The 14,201-nt window shown below is 55.0% G+C and overlaps 2 protein-coding genes and 1 long non-coding RNA gene across 3 annotated transcripts in view; all 3 read left to right on the top strand.

The window, feature by feature from the left end:
* The window catches only part of LOC308057452 (olfactory receptor 14C36-like), a 90,895-nt gene extending 77,259 nt beyond the window's left edge, over positions 1 to 13,636 (top strand). Inside the window, exon 3 of the mRNA XM_080411557.1 lies at positions 13,003 to 13,636. The gene's annotated coding sequence lies outside the window, so the exon portion shown is untranslated. The remainder of the gene's footprint in view (positions 1 to 13,002) is intronic.
* LOC308057464 overlaps positions 1 to 14,201 on the top strand; it is a 624,999-nt gene that overhangs the window by 319,033 nt on the left and 291,765 nt on the right. The window lies entirely within an intron of this gene.
* LOC308057454 (olfactory receptor 14C36-like) lies at positions 8,909 to 10,566 on the top strand (the record flags this gene model as incomplete). Its single annotated transcript, XM_080411559.1, has 1 exon — positions 8,909 to 10,566. The coding sequence occupies one exon, from the start codon at positions 8,909 to 8,911 to the stop codon at positions 9,842 to 9,844; it is 936 nt and encodes a 311-aa protein (XP_080267685.1). The 3' UTR covers positions 9,845 to 10,566.

Here is a 14,201-nt window from a genome sequence, read left to right as displayed (position 1 = left end):
ACCCCTGGAGTGACAGTTCTTCCTCCCGATAGCCACTCTCCATTTGCAACATTACACTTTGTGAAATCTTTTCCTCTCTCCTCTTTTTTCCCCACTACCCAGGAAAGCTTTACCACTTCAGGAATTACCCTCCAAGCAGGGGACCTAACTCAATAGCTATTTTTGGTGGTCTTTCCCTTCAAAAAAGTGAAGTCACCTCCACATGGTCTTCTAAACCACATGGCTGCTGCTGGCCTTTCAGCTTCTCCCAGAGACGTGACCAAGCCACATGCCTGCTGCTGTCCTGTCATGTCCTCAGGGAAAATGGACATGACAGCCTGTACCCCAGCCCTTTTCCTGGAGAGGTCCTGTGCTGTAGCTTGGCAGAAGGACTTTCCCAGCCATGTTCCTGTTGATGGCCTATCGCCTCCAGAGACAGGACTGACCTCACAGGCCCCTTCACAGCCAGGCACGTCCTCCTGCATGAGGAGTTCCTGAGAATCAGATGTCCTCCTCATAACACACCCCTCCGTCACCCTCATTCTAACCCATGACCTGGCCACAGAAAAGCAGCCTTGTTTCATTCAGATTTCTCAAATGCATTTCCCACAAGCCATTTGTGTGGAGAAATATTCTTCACATGAACTTCCATAGTGGTGTTGACATTTTTTATATATGCTCTTATAGCTGTATGTTTTTTTTTTTCCAGGTTGGACTGACCTCTGGAGATCATTGTATCCAGCCCGCCAACTGAAGCAGGGTGAGCTGGACCAGCTTGCTCAGCAACGTGTCTCGGTAGGCTTGCAATAAATCACAGAAGCATAAGAACAGAGAATCATTTAGGTTGGAAAAGACCTTAAAGGCCATCAAATTCAACCATTACCTCAGGGCAGCCAAATCCATCACTGAATCATGTCCCGAAGCACTGTGTCCATGTATTTCTGAAACATCTCCAGGGCTGGTGATTCCACCAGCTCCCTGGGCAGCCTGTTCCAATGCTTGACCATCCTTGCAGTGAAGATGTTTTTCCTCATATGCAATCTAAACCTCTCCTGGTATAACTAGAGGCTATTTCCTCTAGTTCTGTCACTTGTTATGTGGCAGAAGAGACCTACCCCCACCCATCTACAACCTCCTTTCAGGTAACTCTAGAGAGCAGTAAGGTCCCTCCTGAGTCTCCTCTTCTCCAGAGTAAAACCTCTTTTCCAAAGAAAACCGTCTTTTCAGACACTCTTCAACAGACCAGGCCTCCAAACCCTTCACCACCTTTGTTGCCCTTCTTGGACATGATCCTCGGCGTTTCTCTTGCAGTGAGGGGCCCAAAATGGAAACACAGTGTTCAAGGTGTGGCTTCACCAGTGCTGAGTGCAGGGGATCCATCACTGCCCTGGTCCTGCTGGCCACACTGTTTCTCAATACCAGACAGGATGCTATTGGCCTTCTTGGCCACCCGGGCACACTGATGGCTCATGCTCAACCATCTGTCAACCTGCACCCTCAGGGTGCTTCCCCAGCAGGCAGCCTTCAAGCCACTCTGGCCCAAGCCTGTAGCGTTGTGTGGGGCTGTTGTGACCCATGTGCAGAACTGGCACTTCTCCTGGTTGAACTTCATACAACTGGACTCATCCAAATGATCCAAGCTGTGCAGATGCCTCCGCAGAGCTTTACTACCCTCATGGAGATCAACACTGCCACACAACTTGATGTTGTATGCAAACTCACTGAAAGTGCACTCAATCCCCTTGTCTGGGTCACTGATGAAGTTCTGAAAGAGGACTGGCCCCAGCACTGAGCCCTGGGGAACGCCACTCCTTATGGGCTGTCACCTGGATGTCACTCCATTTACTACCCCTCTTGGGGCTTGGCTGTCCAGCCAGCTCTAACCCAGCGTGGAGAACACCCACCGAAGCCATGAGCAGCCAGTTTCTCCAGGAGAATGCAGTGGGAGGTGGAGCCAAAAGGCTTTCCTAAGGTCCAGGTAGACAGCATGCACAGCCTTTCCCTCATCCACTACGCGGGTCACCTTGTCCCAGCAGGAGATCAGGTTCATCAGGCAGGACCTGCCTTTCATAAACCCATGCAGGCTGGTCCTGACCTCCTGGTTTTCCTGCACCTCCTGTGTGATGGCGCTCAGGATGATCAGCTCCACAACCTTCCCTGGCACTAAGATCAGGTTGACAGGCCTGTAGTTATCCTGATCCTCCCTCCTACCCTTCTTGTAGGTGGGCACCACTTGACTAACAATCAGCCTTCTTGGGCCTCCCCAGTTAGCCAGCACTGTTGAAAGTCATCGCTGTGCTGAGGCAATAGAGAAACAGACCAATGATTTTCAAAGTGTTCCTGCATCACGGGATGTCCATGGTCATGGACACAATCAAAAGCACCTTGTCCTTTCTGGGTATAAGGTTCACCGGAACCACACGTCCTCTGGGGCTGCAGAGGCGTCACTGGCAGCAATGCCTTCTCCTGCAGCACTGCACAGTCCAGCCCTGCACAGTCCAGCCCTGCATGTCTCTGGTCCCAGGGACAGCATGGATTGCTCTCCTTAGGGACATCTCATTTCACCTTCATAGTGACCTCTGCCCACCACCCCAGCATGCGCTGCAGCAAAACATTTTGCTGGCGTGTGACCTTGGACACTTGGTACCCATTATTATTTTTGTTGTTACATGTCTGAGCTTGGCCCAGGTGACACAGGTGTGGTTCAGGGTAACTCTGCTCTGAAATAACCTAAATCAGGGAGAGGAAGGGGAAAAGTCTTATTTAAGCAGCGTGAGGAAGCCTTAGGATCAATAACCTCACATCTTCTTGGGGAATTTAGAGATCCTGTGGGTTTACATGGCAGGGGTTTGGGAGTGGTTTGGAGGTGTTTGTAGGGCTGGCAGAGGTGAGAAGAGACCAAGAGCTGACTCCACGGCCATAACAGCCACTTTCATTTGACTCCAAAATGGACCAGCCCCTGCCCAAACCTGAGCCAATAAGCAATTCTAGTGGCACCTCTGTGATACCCTATGGCAGAAAGGACAAAACACAACGGGAGAGGAGTGAGAATTATGTGAGAGAACAACCCTATAGACATCAAGGGGAGTGAAGAAGGAGGGGAGCAGTGAGACAGAGGCTTTGTGGGATCCTGCAAGCCAGTGGTCAAGTAACCGCCCGCCGACAGTCACAGGGCAGCACAGTGACAATGCTCCTTTAGGTGTCTGCAGGTTCTTTGCATCGGCATTCTAGCACAGCTGCCAGATGGGCCAGCAGCTGTGATGCTCCCCTGGATCTGAAACCCTGCATCATTCGTGTCCACCTTGGTTCTAGGAGCAAAGAAACGGTGGAGTCTCATCTCCCAGGGGGAGTGAGGCAGGAGAGCAGCAGAGTGCAGGCCCCAGGTCACACACTGGCAGGCTGTGGCCTGTGCAGAAGGAGGGAACGCTCCTTCGGGTGCCCTGGAATTGCCCCACAAGCATAAACTCCATTTTCAATGTTGGACCTGTTGGAGGCTGCTGTCCTTGCCGAGCAGCTGTGCTGAGCTCTGCCACCTGCCCTGGCACTTGGTTCCCTCAGTGTCACAGCTCTGTCTGCAACAGGACGGGCTCCAGCTGCCTCTGCGTGGGCCCCTGGCTGAGGGCACTGCTGCACATCTGGGCTGAAGCCCCCCAGCTGTGGCACCAGCCCAGCTCTGCCTGGCCATAAGGCAACCTGGTACCAAGTGTCCCCGAGCCCGTGGGTGCAAAGGCTTTGCTTCAGAGCAGAGACGTGGCCTGGGCAAAGGAGAGCTGAGTCTTGAGCCCTCGGACTGTGCAATGAAGTGCTGAAATGGGCTCTGCAGGGCTTACTGAAGCACTGAGGACATCCTCCCTGCCCTGCCTGCAGAACCACCAGACACACACGTACACACACGCTCCGTTAGGAGTACTTGGATCCTTTGCTGCAGTCTTCCTGCTGTCCTGTCTAGGAATGGGTTAACAAAAGTTGATGCTCATGCAGAAAACTTTTTCTAGTAAGGGAATTGCCAGTGCTGGAAATAAGTGTGTCCCCCCAGGTGAGGCAAGGCCCATGAGGGATTGCCTCATCCTGCTGCCCAGCAGGTTCCCCTGCAGCCCCAGGGACAGCTGGAGGGAGCCCAGAGGGGCAGAGGAGGGAGGCAGGGAGAGCTCAAAAGCAGACCTTGGTGGGAGGCTGCTGAGAGCTCCCTGCTGGAGAAATCTGCAGAGCCCTTGAGCCGGTAAGTGTGTGGCTGCAGGGCAATGCCTCTGCAGTTGCTAGCCGGGTCTGCAGCAGCTGGGGCCCCCCCAGCCTGTGGGACCGTGTGGGAGCCTTTTGCTGTGGAGGAGGCCAGTGTGCTGCAGAGCAGGGCTTCCCTGCTGCAGCGTGGGAGGGCCAGGGCATGTGGGCTGCCTTGTGCCAGGGCCGGCTGCAGGGCTGTGAAGGTGGCTGTGCAGGCAGGGGTGCCCAGGGCTGTCCTTGCCAGCAGGGTCCCTGCAGCCGCGGGGGCTGTGTGCTGGGGCAGGGGCTCTGCCGCCTGCCAGGGGCAGCTCTCAGCCTGCCGGGGGGCTCCTGTGCTGATGCGGGCAAAAGGTGGCGTGGAGGGGGCGACCCTCAGCAGGACAAGGTCTCAGTGATTTTGTGTTGGTGCTGTATATATCAGAGCTGTTCACATCTCCAGGTCATTTCCAAGGGGACTTTCCATGAGCACGTTCAGGGCAGGGGTTCACTGCTTGGCTCTGTGCTTGCCTGAATCTCTGCTGCCACTTTTCCGTGGCTCCGCTTGGTGGCAATGGAAACTCAGCTGTGCAGGTCAGAGCAGGGGCTGAGATGCTGAAAGCATCACAGGGAGGTTGATGAGGAAGCTGAGCAAGTGCCTTCCCTCCCCAGCACGCTGCAGAGGAAACCAGCATCAGCTCTCCTTTTCCCTCAGGCTTTGGGGGAGCTGTTTGTTCCTGCCTGCAGACAGAGAGCGGCTGCAGGGCAGAGCTGGGCACACAGGGGCTGAGCTGGGCTCTGTGAGCGCTGGCAGGGAAGAGCCCTGGGGCCAGAGAAAGAGCTGCTGGCAGGGACAGCTGCAGGCAGCAGAGCCCTGGGCAGGGAGGGGGGAGATGCTGAGGGGAACCCTGATGCAGGGCAGATAGGGGCACCTCCTGGCCATGGTTGTTGCTAGGTAGGGCCTGGCGGCTGGAAGATCTCGCGCTGTACGGAAACACAGGGCCCCCCTCCAGGTAGCCAACAGCTTTTAATTTATGATGTAAGCAGACGGAAGTGACATTGTAAACCTAGGCTATATAGTGTCACGTCGTTCAGCAATAAACGCCATTTGCCATCCACCACATTGGTGTCTGTGAGCTGATGGACCGAGCGGCCAGGGGTCGGCCACCGTGCCGTTCCTGAACCAGGTCACCGCGCGCCTGTAAAAAGGCAACAAGTGGTGCCGAAACCCGGGAAAATCACCTGGAGTCGGGTGAACGGCGGCCGGAGCGGCAGGACCAGCCCGGCGGGGAGGACGCTCCCGGACCAGCCAAGAGGATGGAAGCTCTTGCGAAGGTCGTATTACAACTGCATAAGCAGTGGGGTATTGACTGTAAGCCCAAAGATTTTACTCTCGCAGTTGCGAGACTTTTGGAGCTCGGGGTCATTGACCAGCCGGTGGATATACTCCACCCAGATGTGTGGGACAAATGTTCCCGCGCTTTATGCGATGAAACGATGTCTACTGGTAGTGGGAAAAATCTGAAAGCGTGGGGGAAAGTCGTCCAGGCTCTCCAAAAAGCTAGACATGAGCAGGAGACCTGGAAAGCTGCCAGGGATTGTCTGTTAACCACCCCGCGGGCGGGAAATGGGGCGGCTACGCAAACCTCACGCCCCCCGGCTGAGGAGGGTTCCGTCGACCCTCAAAGCCGACAGAAAAGTGACGCGCCCACTCAGCGTCCGAAAGACTCTAACGTCTTCAGCTCGCCCACAGACTCCTCGGCGAACTCCTTTTGGGGCAAACTGGCTGCAGAGGCCAGGGGTGCTGAGGCGAAAGCCGAGGCTGAAAATACACAGATTGAACCACTGCCCTGTGTGCCCCAAGATGTCGCCGAGCAGCAAGGGGAAGGGCGGGGCGAGATCACCCCCAGCGGGAGCAGGGGGGGAGCGCTAGAGTTAACAGGCGCACACAAAGGGGAGGGGGAGGAGAATGGGAAGGAAAAGAGTGATTGGCACGACCAAAAAAGGGAAAAGAGCACCAGCGAGGGGCAGAAAGCCAATCAGAATGACCCTCCCCAAAACTGCCCTTACAAGGCAGGCGCCTCCCCAAGCGGAAGGCAGGGTGGGCAAAAAGGGAAAGAACCGCCCAATTACACAAGAAAGGGGAGGGGCCGAAGCCCGACCACATACCACCAACACCCGGAAGAGAGCAGTCAGTCGGGCTCTGACTCCGGCTCAGACTCTGCATGGCAGACTTGGCTTGCAAATACAAAGACCAAAATATCACCACTCACGGAAAAAGAAAAACATAAGGGGACAGAAATTCCTCTCACAGATTGGAAAAAAGTACAAATTGCATGTGCCGATTGGGCCCCATCGGACGCACTAGCATTCCCGGTCCGAGTGACGGATGGGGGACAGAGGGTCCATTCCCCCTTAAGCCCTAAGGATATACAAGCGATTGTTAAAGCAATCGCAGACAAAGGACTCAATTCGGCCATGGTCTCCACCCTCATAGATGGAGTTTTTGGGGGAGATGATTTGCTCCCGTTCGATATAAAACAGACCTGTAGGTTGATTTTTGACGGGGCAGGGATGATTGTGTTTAAACAAGAATGGGAAGAGAACTGTGCGAGGCAGTTAGCCCGAGTAACCGGAGCGGATCATCCGCTACACGGCTCCAGCCTACAGCGGTTGATGGGTACAGACCCAACAATGATTACCCCCCAAGCATAAGCCCAGGGCCTGCGGGCCCATGAAGTTATGGCAACCACCCGTGCAGCTAGAAAGGCTATTCGCGTAACCTCTAGAGTTATTGCCAAGCCATCACCATGGTTCACAATAAAACTAATGAAAGCTGTGAGTTTTTATCTGCAGGACCGGATCATCGGACACCTTCATAACCAGTATACCCTGGTGCCAAGAGAAGACAACGAGTTGACAAGTGGCCTGTCCGCATCTGAGGGCTCTGCACCGGCGGAGTCCAGACAACGGCGATACAGCCGCCACAGGGGGGATCCAGAGCCGGCTAGAAAGGGTCAACATCATGTTTGTAGAACACCAACAACTGCTTTAAAAATGTACTTGATCAGTATTTCCCCGATTTTCCCTGGTTCTCCCCAAGTATCCCAAGCTACACTCCATTACCCCCAGTCGCTTCCTAAGTGCCAATTGCTTAGTGTGCCTTATCTTTATACTCTTTTTTAGAAATATTTTTACTATTTTAGCCTGTTTAGTTAAGCATAGAGGGGGGGGAAATGTTGCTAGGTAGGGCCTGGCGACCGGAAGATCTCGCTCTGTACGGAAACACAGGGCCCCCCTCCAGGTAGCCAACAGCTTTTAATTTATGATGTAAGCAGACGGAAGTGACATTGTAAACCTAGGCTATATAGTGTCACGTCGTTCAGCAATAAACGCCATTTGCCATCCACCACATTGGTGTCTGTGAGCTGATGGACCGAGCGGCCAGGGGTCGGCCGCCGTGCCGTTCCTGAACCAGGTCACCACGCGCCTGTAAAAAGGCAACACATGGTCTGCCATGCAGGTGCCTTCCCTGAGCAACACACCTCTGCTCTCCTCTCCCACCCAGCACAGCCTTTAGACCATTGGTTTCGTGCGTTTCAACACCCCCTGGTCCAGCAGAGCAGCAGAAGGGATTAAGTGCATCTCTGCTGCTGCCACGCTGCCATTTCTCGCTGAGCAGAGCCTGAGGGTGACTGTCCTGCACTGCTGCTGTGTGGGAGGTGGTGTGCCGGGCTGGGGAAGGGGAAGGAGTTCCCGAGTGTCCCTTTGTCTCTCTCCTGGCCTTGCTCAGATGCTAGTGGCATTGCAGACAGGCTCTCTGGCAATAGGGGTTTCAGCTGCCGGCTCAGGGGCAGACCTTGTGGGTCCTCCTGTGCAGACATGTCCTCTAGCATGGAGGTGTCCCAGCTTTCCCCTAACCGATGATGCTGTGGGCAATGCAGTCTGTGAGGCTGGGGGAGGAGCTGAGTCTGCTGCAAGAACTTGCCATGGTCAGGATCCTTGACTACCTATTTCGGGTGTCGACCGAAGCTGTATGTGCCTGCCAGGGCACACAGTGAGCCCTGGGTGTCCTTGGATAGCAGTGTGGTGCTGAGCCTTCAGTAAGGGATGAGGCATTTTGTTCTCTGCAGTGGATCCCTCTGCTCTCAGCAGTGCCTGGCTGCTTGTCAGGGTCACATGGCAGTGTGATCACTCTCCATCTAAGAAAGGAGCAATTGCCGGGCAGCTGGGAAGGAGAGGGATGGAGAGAGCAGAGTGCCTGCCTCTGCCCTCAGGCACAGACAGTCCCCTTGCCTCTCAGCACTCACTCTGCTCGCCCTGAGCACAGCACAAAGCCCTCCTGACCTGACTCTGGCCATGGCCGCTGCTCAGCACGGGCAGAGCCGATGCTGACAGGCCCTTCTGCGCTGGGAGCAGTTTGGGCTGAGCCAGGGCAAGGCCAGGACTGGCCCCTGCCCCCAGGGTTCCCATGAAGCCCCTGCTGCAGAGCAGGGCTCGCTGCTGGGCAGCCAGCGGGCACAGCCCCTGCTCCTCACAGCACACTCGGCCAGCACTCAGCACAGCTCCAGCCACGGCTCGGAAGGGAGCTCTCCTAGGAACGGCAGAGGGGGGGACAGGGGGCAGCGGGGGCGCATCTAGGAGAAAGGGTTTTCACTTTGCTCACAGAAATCTTTCCTGAATTGTCACTATGTTTTCTTCATGAACGGGACCCTATGGTTGGAGGCAGCAGATGTCCAATAGCAGCTCCATCACCCAGTTCCTCCTCCTGGCATTGGCAGACACGCGGGAGCTGCAGCTCTTGCACTTCTGGCTCTCCCTGGGCATCTACCTGGCTGCCCTCATGGTCAACGGCCTCGTCATCACCACCGTAGTCTGCGACCACCACCTGCACACCCCCATGTACTTCTTCCTCCTCAACCTCTCCCTCCTCGACCTGGGCTCCATCTCCACTATTGTCCCCAAAGCCATGGCCAACTCCCTCTGGGACACCAGGGACATCTCCTACTCAGGATGTGCTGCACAGCTCTTCCTGATTGTCTTTTTCCTTTCAGCAGAGTGTTCTCTCCTCACCGTCATGGCCTATGACCGCTTTGTGGCCATCTGCCAGCCCCTGCACTACGGGACCCTGCTGGGTAGCAGAGCTTGTGTCCACATGGCAGCAGCTGCCTGGGCCAGTGGGTTTCTCTATGCTGCGCTGCACACGGCCAATACACTGTCACTGCCGCTCTGCCAAGGCAATGCCCTGGGACAGGTCTTCTGTGAAATCCCACAGATCCTCAAGCTCTCCTGCTCACACACCTACCTCAGGGAAGTGGGGCTAATTGTGGGTAGTGCCTTTTTATTATTTGGCTGTTTTGTTTTCATTGTGCTGTCCTACGTGCAGATCTTCAGGGCTGTGCTGAGGGTCCCCTCTGAGCAGGGACAGCACAAAGCCTTTTCCACGTGCCTCCCTCACCTGGCCGTGGTCTCCCTCTTTGTCAGCACTGCCACTTTTGCCTACCTGAAGCTGCCGTCCCTCTCCTCCTCATCGCTGGACCTGGTGGTGGCAGTTCTGTACTCGGTGGTGCCTCCAGCACTGAACCCCTTCATCTACAGCATGAGGAACCAGGAGCTGAAGGACGCACTGAAGAAGCTGATGCAGTCAGGTTTCTCTCAGCAGCACTGAACTGCCTCAATCTCTTCAGAAGGTGTCTCCTGGTCATCCTGGAACATCCTGTGCATTTAGCACTTTTAATGTCACAATTGTGTTTCTCCTAGAATGTTTGCATGCACTCCACTTCCTCAAAGGAATGAACCCAGCCTGCCTGACCCAGAGGCTTTTGTACTTTTGCATCCAGGGTGGTGCCGCTGGACTCCTGTGTCACATCTCTGAAATTTAAGGGGCTTGTGTAGTGGAGATATCTATCAAGTTCCCAGGAGAGTAAAGCACCAGTGTAGAGCTCAGCTGTGTGAGTGTGCAAAGCTGGGGCAAATAACAGGGTGGGGGCACACGGCAGGGTGTCCTGGTGCAAATCCTTGGGTCACGGTGAAGGAAGCAAGGCAGTAATCGGGTGGGACACAGGGCTCTGCTCAGTGCCATGTTCCTTGGATATCCATCCAGGGGAAGCTGCCCCAGGTGCCCCAAGATGTCCTAAGCACCAGTCATTTCCTTTGCTTGTTGTACACCCCAGTCCCTACGAGGAACATTTGCTGCATGGTCACCTCTGTCATCCTTAGTGGCTCAGTGATACCCAACTCCATTGCAATTCTAAATGTAAATGGAGCCACTTTCCTACCGTCACTGGTTACACACAAGTCCCATACCTCTTGCCACAGTTGGCCACTCAGCCAAGGCCGTGGTCAGACATCTCCAACCAGATCATGTCCTCACGGCTTTGCTTTGACAAATAGTGAAGTAAACCACTGACGGAGATCCCACCAACTGGCCTGGGTCCAGCTCTCCAGTCTTTCACTCTAGATGTTATCTCAAATAAACGCCAGTTTCTCAACCTCTCCTTGTCCATAACATGATCCAGGTCCCAACCATCCTTCTGGCTTCTGCAGTACTTGCTCCAGTCTGACAGGGTCTTTCTTGTGCTGGGGAGCTCCATTGTGGGCTCAGCAGTCCTGATATGGTCCTGTGGTGGGGTTAACCACGGCCAGCACCCAGCCAGCCCCCCAGCTGTTCATCTGCTCCCCTGACTCAATAGGACAAAGGGAGAAAATAAGCCAGCGATGCTCCTGGGTCAAGGTAAAGGCAGAGAGATTACTTACCGATCCCTGTCATAGCCAAAGATGTGTTGTCTTGCCAACGATCAATTTCATTCATTGCCAATTAAAACAAGATGTTGATTGTGAGAAACAATGACCAAAACATTGAAGACCCTTCCCCAGTTTCTCCCAGGGCCAAATTACTCCATTGGTCCCAATTCACCTACACAAGCACACCCTGAGAGGTGCGGGGGGGGATGTTGAAGAGGGTTGATGGCACAGAACACCTCTGCTGCTCCTTCCTCCTCACACTTCTGCCCTGCTCCAGCGTGGGTCCTCTCCATAGACCCCACTATCTTTGCGGTCAAGGGTATGCATTCTTCATTTCATTCTGTTTTGCTTGTGTCCTTGAAACTCAGAGAATGACAGAGAATGTTGACATTGGAAGGGACCTCTGGAGATCGTCCAGTGAAAACCCCTAGGAGAGGCACGGCCAGCTCAAGCCGGTTGTACAAGGCCTTGGCTTGGTAGGTTTGGGCTATGTCAAGGGGTGGACATTCCATAACCACTCTTGGCAACTACCTGCAGTGGTTGAACATCCTCAGTTCAAAAAGTGTTACCTTGGCTCACATGAGCCTGTCACATGGCTCCCGCTCAGCTGCTTGTCCTCTGGCACCCAAAGGTCCTTCTCTGCAGAGCTGCTCTCTGGCCGGCCTGCCACCAGCAGGATAGCCCCAGGAGGGCTGGATAACAGGCTGGCCTCCCCAGGGGCTTGCTCAGCACCAGCAGCAGCATCTTGCCCATCTTGGAGATGAGCTTCAGCTCTGGCACAGGCCGCAGGGTGCTACAGAGTCACCTGGGAGAGCAAAGCCCTCTCCTGCCAGGGCTGCGCAGCCCAGGCCTGTTGCCCTCTGGCCTCGGGGACTGCAGCCTTTGCTCTCGTGGTGGGAAGCTCCTTCATCCTTCTGCTGCCCCCTGCCACCCGCTCCAGCATCCTCTGCTGGGCAGCAAACCCCTCCCACACAAGGGCTCCCGTCCCTGGGTACCGGTGTCCGTGTGACAAGCCTGCCCTTGGCCCTGGTGCCACACCTGAGGTGCTGCAGCCCACATGGGCCCCAGAGCCCACCGCCTGGGGCGCGGGCAGCAGGAGCCCCCTGTGCCACCACAGAGCTGTGACATCAGTGCCGTAAGCGCTGAGGAGGGGCAGGGCAGCTCCCACGCCTTTGGTGGGGGATGGAGACACAAGGTCTGTAGGGGAGACCTACGGGAAAGATGAGGGGAGGGGGATGCTCTGTGTGATGTCAGGGCAGCTCAGACAGATGGAGCTCTTCTAGTGGACGGGCCAAGGGGTGAGGTGGGAGCTGGTGTGTGGAACAAAGGGGAGACCAGCCAGGGTGGCACTGTGGGAGGAATTAGATGTGGTTTGACACTGGCCAGCACCCAAACACCCAGAATCTGTTGCTCACTGACCCCTACCATGCCCAGCGTGATGGGGGAGAGGATAAAACTCACAGGTCAGGAAAAACACAGTTCAATAGGAGAAGCAAAAACTTTGCATGCAAGGAGAGCAACAGGATCTCACTCCTTGCCATGGGCAGAAGGGGTTCAGCCATCTCCAGAAAAGCTGCTCTTCAGCACATCTGTCAGTGACATGGGAGGACAAATGCCACGACCACAAACGTTCTCTTTTCATTCTCCTTTCCCCGAGCTGTTATTGATGAGCACAACGTCCTGGGATATGCAATATCCCTGTGGTCTCTGGGGGTCAGCTGTCCCAGCTTCTTGCGTCCCCCCAGTCTCCTTGTAGCGCAGGCAGAGTGTGAGAAAGAGAAGCCTTGGTGATTACTCTGCAGCGGTGGCCAAAACACTGGTGCGTGGTCAGCGCTGCCCTAGGAAGAGACGCAAAGCACAGCACTAGAAGGGCTGCTGTGAAGAACATGCACTCCATGCCAGCCCGAGGCAGGACAGAGTGACAGGTCATACAGTCAGGGTGAGGCATGAACAATGTCTTCTTGAAATGACCTGAGGAAACCTGTGGATCACAGAGCCTGGCTCTTCTGGGGGAATCCATCTCCTTGGTGATCACTGCACAGGTAAGCAAGGATGCCAGGAGCCCAGGTCTTTGTGGGCGAGTTCCCCAGACCAAACAGGCCGCCCACTCTGATGCTCATCTGCACCTGGGACTCCACAAAGAGGACAAGATGCTCAGGGATGTGAATAGCAGTGCCACCTTGGTTGTAGTAACAAGGAAGTTGTGGTGTCCCTGATTCCCAGATAAGTGTGGAAGGAGAGGAGCAGAGCACAGCCTTGGGGCAGGAGGGAAGGAGAACCTGGCCTGCTGAGGGCACTGGCAGGTGGGATCCCATGGGGGCAGGGCCCTGAGAGCATCCCTAGGACTTCCTGGCCCTGACCAGCCTCACCTGGGGCCTCCACCCAAAGTTTTCTCCATGGCTTTGGGAGGCCATTGATGCCAGGAGGAGATTCAGCTCCAGCGTGATCTGTGCTGTGGGTGTGCAGGTCTCCAGGAAATATTTCAGACACAGTGTTCCCTGTCCATAGACCTTGTTCATTTGGCCTTGCAGGCTCATTTTCCCTCTTGATACTAGATGGGATGTCCAAGGAAATGACACTATGACCTAGGGGCTCTCTGCTTCCTTACTTCCCATCCCTTCATCAGTTGTTAGGAGGAGGAGAAGGAAAAGCAGGTCAGGCTTCTGGGTGTCACGGACTGAAAGGGAGGAACAAAATTGTTACCTTCAGCTCCTCTCACAGGAACCAGAAAGCACTGAGATTCCTCTACCTTCCCCCCCTTTTAGCAAAGAAGTTCACACTATCCAAGTAGAGCATTTGTTTGCATTCTGTATATAGCTTCAGACACCCCGTGATGTGGAGGTTGGTCATTTCATTACCTCTGGCCAAGAATATTCTTATTTCCACATCTGACGATTGGCTATCACATTCCTGACAGGCTCCGTAGTTCCAAGACTGGACTCATCTTCCTGACCACCTCCCCACTGGGACTGGCAGGTCACTAGGAGCTCCCAAGGCCTTCCCTTGTGCAGGCTGAACAAGGGCCTTGCCCTCAGTTTCCCCTCCTGGGAAAGTGTTCCAGCCCCTGAGCATCTCAATGACCCTTCACTGAACTCCCAGTCATACACACCTTCCTTGCTGTAGTGGCTTGTCTCTGGCCAAAAGCCCAGCAGCCACCCAGCCACTCCCTCCCCCCTTCACTCCCCAGTCAGGGCCCAAAAACGAACACAGTCATGGACAGGTGGTCTAACGAGGGATGAGCATGGGGACACAGTCACTTCCCGCACTCCCTTGTCAAGGCA

The sequence above is a fragment of the Falco punctatus genome (genome assembly GCF_963210335.1).
Source record: "Falco punctatus genome assembly, contig: scaffold_30, whole genome shotgun sequence".
Classification (NCBI taxonomy): Eukaryota; Metazoa; Chordata; class Aves; order Falconiformes; family Falconidae; genus Falco; species Falco punctatus.
The sequence above is the reverse complement of the archived record's forward strand: the minus strand, read 5'-3'. Positions and strand labels throughout refer to the sequence as shown.